Raw genomic sequence first — 9,794 nt, forward strand, 5'->3', positions numbered from 1 at the left:
AAGTAATAACTATATGTGCAAACGTTTTATGATATGTCATGTTGTGAATGTCTGTGGAGTGTGTCTTATTTGCCTGTCTCTCCTGGCTCTCTCGCTCGCCCTCCCCACCCCTCCCTCAATTCAATTCAATTCAAGGTGCTTTATTAGAATGACAGATGGGGAGGACAAATGACAGATGATCGAATTTAAGTCATTTTAATAACAATGAATAGTCACCTATGCGTTACAATATAAACATTTATATTGATTTAAATCACGTTTTGATTTAAATTGCAAACGCGTGTTTAAATATATGTGTTTTTTGATTCACAATCAGACAAATGCAACATAAATTGATATCTTTGTCTTCTAAGTATCTTAATAAACTTTCAGCATAGCTTTCTCCCCGTTTAGATTTATTTTTCTTGGGATCTTGGGATCAAACGTGGAAAGATTAGATTGTAATCGTTTTTATTTTTTAAATACATTTTAGAAAAGTGTAATCTATACTATAAAGCTGTACACCACCTGCTATAAAGATACATATTGTAATACTTTCGGGCTCGGATAGGAATGACACAAGAACTCAGACTTACGGAGTTAAAGCAAGTTAAAGCCTTGATTCTATATATCACCTTTAAAAGTGGCATCTCAAAGCAATACAGATTACAAAGTAAATACCCAACACCGATTGTACCCATCTGTCATGCTAATAAAGCACCTTGAATTGAATTGAGAGAGAGAGAGAGGGGGAGGGCGAGGGCGAGCAAGCGAGAGAGCACAGCCAGGACAGACAGGCAAATAAGATACACTCCACAGACATTCACAACAGCGACATATCATAAAAAAACGTTTGCACATATTGTTAAATTATTACTTGTTTTTCAGGAAGTTAAAAAAACACTTGAATTACTTATCCAGTCTCTCGAAATAAAATTATTTTTCAAGCAATGCAACTAACGTCGGGCAACGTGTTTTTTTTAATCCAACATTGACAGCCACATCTTAAATCTTGTCAGTCAGCTCTTTTTTCTCTATTTGAATTGTGGTGATTCAAACAACTTGGGATAACAAGTGGTATCAAAGTCACTGAGCTCACAGAGCTTCAACAACAGATGACAATTTCCTTAGTCCTTCCTTAGTCTTCCTGAAATTGTCAGATTATGAGTGAATAAAAACATTTTATTAAAAACACATTTGCGTTTGTTTGGGAGCTATATTATGTATTTTTTATATGTAAGATATAATGATGTGTTGCTGCTTACACATCGCACGACTTTAAAAGCTAGAAAAACAGGTTTCGATTCACATTATCTAGCGAGCCTTGTTTTGTCAAAGGAAAATCCTATTCTACTCTGAGAATGTAGGGGGAGGAAGAATGCCCGTGGTCTTTTCACTTACTGCAATATTATGGAAACTCAATTGACTTTAAAAAAAAACAACTTTTTTTTTTGACAGCTGGTACAGCACCCCACCGCACCCACACGCCAGCATTATATTCTCATGTACGGGTAGAATATGTTCATTGTCTCCAATGAAAGAAGGGTTCCTTTCGCCGTAGTCGGGAGACATTAGAAGCTTGCCACGCCTGGACTGTTACACCAACGCATTAGCATGTTAAAGCAATTTCATTGAGGAGCCTAGCTTTCTTAACTAGTAAGTACTGTACTTACTGGGTTTTGGAGGGGGGGGGGTGTCTTTCGCTGGAAATCTCGCCCCCTTCTACTTTGAAAATACCTGTGAAACCGGTTTAATTCATGTATATCTTATTGGCCTAATACTATTAATCATTTTTATTTTGTGTATTCACAGTCTTAAAGCTGTATGTACCAAAGTAACTATCTCTGTTTTGATAATTCAATATAATCATGTTGAGGACAAGAATCTCATTGTTTAGAACATAATTGGTGTTGATACAATATGTTCTAAGGAGGGAATGAAGAATCTAGACTAAATACTTTTAAAAATGTATCTCCCAAAGGTCAAGGTGCATATTCTTTGCCTGTCAGCAGGAAACGCATAGCAACTTCTGTCTGTTCATGATTTCACATAACGTCTATGTGGAACTTGTAACATCCTGTTTTGTGAAAGCTGAGTTGCCATTTAAGGAGGTCTTTTCTGTTAGACCAGCATAAGAACGGAAAGGACTGAGTCGACAGTTAGCAAATCATATGATGTACGTGCAAATACTTTGTTTGTTACACTGTTTAAAAAGACTAACTTTATAACCGTTCGAGAGACTGGCTTTGGTAAGCTACTCTCCCGCTTGCAAGCATAATAAACAGCTCTTCCTTTACCAACACCTGGACTCTGATATTTTAATGTTTCTCACTATGTATTCTTAGAAAAGGATAAAACATAATAACCTTTTATGAAGTACAGTATATAAACTTTATAACGTTAGAACAAGCACGTTGAAACCATAACCCACTGTAAGTCATCAAGTTAAAGACTTTGATGCATAAAATATTTAGGTGGAATACTGTTGTGTACTTTTTTTATATTTAGCTACCACTACCATCTACTGTGTTTACATTAGGTACCCTTCATCATTCTCTTCTGTATGTGGTCACATCTATTCATAGATTTGAACAGATACATCATAAAAAGACAATTGGATTTCATATGGGTGGATATAAAACACATATTAATAAAACGTTTTAAAAACTTAATTGAAGATAACCTTCCCAGTGTATCTCCAGATGCTTCCAACTTTATTAACAATTTTCTATTGGTTGCATTATAGTCTAAATATCTGATCAACATTTTAAATTTTAACTCCTCCACAAACATCTTTGTTAAGTTTAATTTTATTTTATATTCTCACAGGTTTTGTATGGGAAATAGAATACCACATCTCACACAACTGTGAACTGTAATCATTTTCAAAGTTTATTTAGAAGAAATAAAAAATCTACTATATATTTTGCTTACTATAAAAATCTTACAATGACAGAACTTTAATTTTTAATTAGTTTTGTTCTTGAGGAATTTGCTTGAAATATTTTGCCAAACACAATCATTCCAAGAGCTTTTCTGAACCAGCTGTAAAAGAAAGCATAGACAAGAGGATTAAATGTAGAATTTAAGTATCCTAGCCACACAAGAGTGTCAAATAGGACAGGTGGAGTTGAATAATTAAAAATAGGATCCAGGCTGACACTCAAGAAACATGGCATCCAGCAGCAGAGAAAGACCCCCATCACTATTCCCAGAGCCTTCGCAGCTTTTCTTTCTGTCTTGCTTGAGGTCATTGTTTTGCTGTCTTCTGAGCTCTTACTCTGGGATACGAGGCCTTCAATTGCCCTGGCTTGTCTCCTTGCTACAAGGAAAATTTTCAAATAGATTCCTAACATAATAAACCCAGGGATGTAAAATGACAGCAGGGAAGAAATCAGGCTAGATATTTCAGTCTGTATCAGAGTACAGCCCCCTACACAATATATATTCTCATAGTAGACATCTTCTATGCCCTTTATATTTAACTCCAGAAAAATCAGTCCAAATCCAATAACAGCTGAAACACTCCAACTAATGACAACCATGAAAAGTGCAACATAAATAGTGATTTTAGTTTGGTATTTTAGTGGTTCACAGATGGCATAAAATCGATCAATTGAAATGAAGGAGAGATGGAATATAGAAGTAGTACATAACATGACATCTGTGCTGGAATGGATTTTACAAAACAAGTCTCCGTAGTACCAACAAGTTTCAAGTGATCGGACCATACTGGGAGGCATAACAAATCCTCCTAATAACAAGTCAGCAAACGCTAATGAGAGAACGAGAAAATTGGTTGGTGTGTGAAGCTGTTTGAAGTGAGCAATGGAGATGACGACAAACAAGTTTCCACAAACCGTAAAGAGAATAATCGCTACAAAGATCATATATATTGGACTACGTACTGTGGTCACATAAATGTGTTTTACACATGATTTGTTCACAGATTCATAACAGAATAGTGTATTTTCCGTCATCTCAGTTCAGAGTGAAGTTAATCCTGTATATCACAGAACATGTATGATTTTTTTTTCCTGTAAAAAGACAAACATAACATGAATTGATATTGTTATTATTTACTATTATTGCACATTTTACAATTTCAAATATAATTTTAAATGAACAGGTATTCATTTATCAAAATCACAATTGTCTTTTCCACTGAGAATTAGAAATGAAACAAAGAATGTGTAACCTGTTACTCTACACTCTAGATGGCAATGACTTCTTCTGCAATCACGTAAACTGAAACAGGCAGGCTTAACTTTCATAATCCAATGGTGCTTTTAATTTATTTTTTTGTTGCTTATAGGACCATTTGTTTTTTTTTTAATATCCAAGGCAAACAAGCCATGCTTTTGCAGAGTATTTTGTTATTTATTTAATATGTATATGATCATAAAGACCTTAAAGAGGAGATGTTTGCAATCTTGAAATTTAAGAAGACAAAGCTATGTTTATAAGCCAAAGGTGGTACTGGAGTTGAATATAAATATTTTATATATATACACCTGTACCTCTTTTAACTAACATAATTCTTTCCTAGAAACCCTTTCATATGGAAAACATTTGTGAAAAGAAAAAAACTATCTCCGTTATTTTTTTGGGGGGGAAATTACGATTCATTCCATAACCCATAAATGTCACACCTACATTCATTTTTTTCACCAAAAATGACAAAGGAAACAATAACACCTAACACTGATTCTGTGGTATGTGATTTTAGTCATATAAAAACAGTTTACCTATCTAGACATCATAAATAAACATAAACAATAGCCAGTTCATTTGCTTTTTGTGTAAATACACACACACACACCAATTTTCAGATTTGATATCCACAAGGAAACAAGTAAAATTATGCATTTTACTTAAATACTACAGAATATTCAGTGCTAAAACAAGTTTACATTATGAATACAAAGAGTAACAGAATGTTAACTTTTTAAAACAATGACTTCAAATAGCTTCAAAAATATAAAGCATTACTCTTTAAAACTCAATGAAAGAAATATAAATGTCTCATTATGTATTATGGTTTCAAAAACACAAGTAACTCAAATTAAGTAGCGCAAAAACATTTATTTTAAAGGAGTTCTTTAAGGATTTATATTTAATTTATTTAGTTTAATTTATAGGCTTATAAAGGATTTATAATCTATATAAAGGATTATAAAGCCTTACCTTAAAAGTTTACCTTATTCAGACATCTAGTATTAATATGTCCTGTTGCTTTGTATGTGATGTTTTTTATACTAACCACAGTGGCATGAACTATTGTTCTCTCTTTAATTACTGACGGTGCATAGCATCACCATCTCTTTCCCTTGTGGAACTACAGTATTTCCCATTGGTGAGAAAACATGATAACATGTCATTCTGCAAGAACATTGCCAAAAGGAACAGAGGTTCAATTGTTGTCACTTACAAATACTTTGCTTGTTACATAACATTTTTTATTGAATCTTTCCATTACCACTACAGCAAGCAACATTAATTTATGGAAATTATTTAGATATCTATGTTTATTAAAATCTACATATTTTAACCCCAGCAATAATATGTCAAATAGATTCTTATGACTCAACTTGAAATGTAATTTCCATAAGGGACTGATGATTTGAGGGTGCCTGTTTTAAATGTTACACTGATAGAAGGATATACAGTATACTACAGGACATATTAATACTAGATGTCTGAATAAGGTAAACTTTTAAGGTAAGGCTTTATAATCCTTTATATAGATTATAAATCCTTTATAAGCCTATAAATTAAACTAAATAAATGCAATGCTCTGCTCCCTGGGGTATCTAAATCTACTCTGAACAAGCTGCAGTATGTCCAAAATTCAGCAGCCAGAATCCTGACCAGATCTAGTGCAAGTGTTCACATTACTCCTATCCTGGAGTCCTTGCACTGGCTTCCGGTCAAATTCCGCGTAGACTTTAAAATCCTCATGCTCACCTACAAGGCTTTACATGGCTTGGCACCTCAATACCTGTCTGAACTTTTATCGCCCTACTCCCCACCTCGCAACCTCCGCTCTTCAAATTCTGCCCTCCTTACTGTCCCCCAAGCCCGTCTACATTGTATGGGCGACAGGGCCTTCTCCTGCTATGCCCCCAAGCTCTGGAACTCCTTGCCCAAGGATATTAGAGAGTCACCTTCTCTAAACTCCTTCAAATCCAGACTCAAAACCCTCCTTTTCAGAAAAGCCTTTACTTAACTGGTTCCATTCTTCACCCCTCTGCTCTTCTTAATACCATCTTCCACGGTCTCCTCTATTGTTATTGTTGTATTGCTGTAATTATAATTGTGTCCTGTCTTGTGAAATTTTCTTATTTATTGTTGTAGTCTTCTTATTTATTGTTATTGTCATCCTGTAAAGCGCTTTGAGAAGCCACCTTTAAAGGCGCTATATAAAATAAAGTTTATTATTATTATTATTATTATTATTATTATACATCTCACACAGATAACAGAGTTTTGGTATGAAGATAAATATTTTTAAAACAACCCAGATATAAAAAATGTGAGTAAAAATACACCAATCATTCTATTAAATAAGACAGAGCTTCTCGAATGACTGAATATTTACCGATCTGTTTTACTGGAAAAAGGTCCTTTAAAAACTACATATCATGTAACTAAAAAATGATAAAATCTTTAATAATAGGTTTCTTTGGGGTTCTCGGGCAATCTTCACATCTTTTTAAAGTTTTTTTTTTTCTGTCTGGAAGATCATGCTATAAGAACATCACCTTATGTGTTCCTCAAGCTGTTGAAGTCCAGGAGACTTGCAGATAATTTCTGTGTATTTTATGAGATTTAGAGAAGGCAAACAATTTAAAGTATGTAACCACAGTGCAAGGGTCACAGTAAAAAAGTAAATAACCTTTATCCAAAATGCAGGAATCTAACTGAGAATGTGGAAAAGTTCATATCTCAAAGATGGAAGCAGGCAGAAATTGTTAAGAAACAAGTAAAGACATAAGAATTAACAAAATGTCTGAAACTTAAATGAATTACAGTAGATGCAGAAGGAATAAAATATGAGAAAGAAAATATGCAAACAGTGGTGAAGTGAGCTCAGAATTTGTGGGCTTGTCTGAATTGAGGGAGGTGAATATGCAGGTACAGCTCTGCTAGGAGGATATTGCTGAAGTTAGACCACAGGGCAGGATACGTTTATACTCAGAGATACTCTGTGGATGTGAGAACATGACATTTTAAGGGCTCAAACCTTGAATGATAAATATGAACAGAAAAGACTCTTATTGTAAAGTCTAAAGTTTGGATAGCTTCCAGTCCACCACTATAATCCTAAAAACGTAAGTCACCATACAGGTGGCAACACTAGCACTAGACTAGCTATCGTTAGATTGGCATTCTATGTTGGGCAGCAGACCATGCTGCAGTGAAACCTAAAATGGAAGTAGGTAAAGAGCTACCACTTGCTGAAGTTTGCTAGATGGAATAGATAAGAATTTATTTAGTTTTAAATGATATAGCTATTGTTTAGGAGGATTTTTCAGTTTTTTTACAGAGATCTGCATGGAGTAATGACATACAGAGACATGATGGATGGATTAATACCCTTATTCATTTATTTCTTTTTAAAATGTATAATCTTAGCATGCCCAAAGGGTTGAGCAGTCAGTTGACCTTGGACCCCTAGAGGGTTTTGTTTCTCCTTACTAAGGAGCTTTTGGTTCCTCTCCGCTGTTGTCTTCTGGTCTTTTCTGTTCTGTATTCACAACATTAATGGTCACTTGCTTTGTTAAGTGCCTTGGGCAACCTTGTTGTGAAAGGGGCTATATAAAAATAAATTGAATTGAATTGAATTATTTCTTATTTTGAGCTGAACCCCACATAAATTGTCTGCAAATTGTGGCATGAAGCTTTGGGAAGGAGAAGAGTCAAGGGGCAATACCACACCAACCACACCAATCCACCAAATCATGGTGGATTTATTCTCTCGCTGGGTTGAGGTGTATCCATTAAAATGAGCCACAGACGCTGTGACTGTGGAATATTTATTGACAGAAATTATACCCCAAATGGGGATTACCTTGTTGTCTTGACCAGGACACCCGCTTTACTGGGAAGATGTGCCAGGCGGTGTCAGAAATGCTAAGCATCAACTGGGATCTGCACTGTCCTCACCATCCACAATGTAGTGGAATGGTGGAACGAATAAATCGCACTATCAAGGAGTGGTACAACACTGAGGGCACTCAATAGGTAGATGCCCTTGCACCTGTGCTCTGCAGTATCAGGGCAGGCACAAATCACTCTGGGGGACTGAGCCCATTTAAAATAACAACAGGGCAGCCCAGGTAACCCAGACTTAACCAAAGGAACTTTGAGTTTAATTGCTGATTGCCTGTTGCAGCTTTTGACGGAGGCAGTTAACGGAGCCAGAGACCAGGTGCTGGAGGCCTGGGGACCACAACCAGATCTTATCCCCGGCGAGTGGGTTTGGGTCAAGAAATTTCCTTCACACACTTTGCAGCCCTGGTGGAAAGGACCGTTCCGGGTGCTGCTGACCACTGGATTGTCCGTCAAGCTTGAGGAGAAAGGCCACTGGATCCATGTCACTCACTGTCAGCATGCTTCTCCAAGTGAGGCAGATTTGACCAGCTAAAAAATGTTGTATTTTGCTATTTTGCTGTTTCCTGTAACAAAAGTGGGACCAACAGAGGTCCCAGAACAACATAGGTATGACAGAGAAAATTTGTTTCTGTCACTAGGATCATTCCTTTTAATATAAACATATATGCCATATTTATAATAAACATATATGCCAATGTAAAGGGGGCACATGTGCAGTAATTGGAGCTGAGTGTTGTACTTACATTCCTGACAATTTGGAACACATCACGGATTTATCACAGCACATCTATGATGAAGGATAGAAGTATCACAATTATTTTCTTGATGACTAGGGCATCAGCTCATGGTTAAAGTCAGTGTTCAGCTCTTGGGATGGTATCCTGGCTCAATATTTATTGCTGGGATTGGTAATATTTGTTATTTTTGTCCTAGTAATATCATAAATTAAAATTTAATGCACTAAGGTTTTCCACATCTATGATGATAGTCCATTCTGAAGACAAAAAACCATCAGAACGCTTGTTACATTTGTTTGTGTAGAACATGATTGGAAAATGTGTCAATATGTTCTAAGGGGGGACTGAGGGATGAAACATTTATTTCCCTTATTACACTAGTTTGCTTTTACTGTGTAAATAATTTACTATCCTGCAAGAATAAAGAAAAAATACTAAATGCAACTCAAGTGTGAGCTGGCTATGTGCCTGGAACATGAAGGGCACAGCCAGCTTTGGGCAGCCTGACCAGAACTGAGAGTGCCTGATATCTGCTTAAGTAATGATTAACAAAATTCAGAATGTCTGCTTAAATAATGATTAAAGTAACCCAAGAATGTTCTTACAGTTCTTACAGTTTATTGTGTACCAAGACTAGAAGCCTTGGTTTTACACATTATATGAAATGGAATTGTACTGAAACTGTTCTGGGTGAGTTTTCTGTTTGTGAATTTGAATAAAAAGAGTCCTTTGTATTAATGAGTTGAGTCAGAGCTTCATCTGCTTTGGCTCCTGTATGCATACGTAATAAAGGAAGTTCCTGCTTCATAAACACCTGGATCGTGTCTCCTTTTGTTGGACACAGCACAGGTAATGGAGACTCCCCTCCACCACCAGTGTGTGGCACCCACATTGTGTGCACCCACATGTGACGGCAGCCATCGTGCACACAGAACGCTCACCACACATCAGCTATCAGTG

The 9,794-nt window shown here is 36.0% G+C and overlaps 1 protein-coding gene across 1 annotated transcript; it reads right to left on the reverse strand.

Annotated features, from left to right (window-relative positions):
• Window positions 1-2,939: 2,939 nt before the first annotated feature.
• On the reverse strand, window positions 2,940-3,959 carry LOC148675568 (trace amine-associated receptor 1-like). Its single transcript, XM_088627226.1, has one exon. It carries the CDS (start codon window positions 3,957-3,959, stop codon window positions 2,940-2,942), a length of 1,020 nt encoding a protein of 339 aa, XP_088483352.1.
• Between the last annotated feature and the right edge of the window lie 5,835 nt (window positions 3,960-9,794).

Source organism: Lepisosteus platostomus, chromosome 3, assembly GCF_059453375.1.
Source record: "Lepisosteus platostomus isolate fLepPlt1 chromosome 3, fLepPlt1.hap1, whole genome shotgun sequence".
Taxonomy (NCBI): Eukaryota; Metazoa; Chordata; class Actinopteri; order Semionotiformes; family Lepisosteidae; genus Lepisosteus; species Lepisosteus platostomus.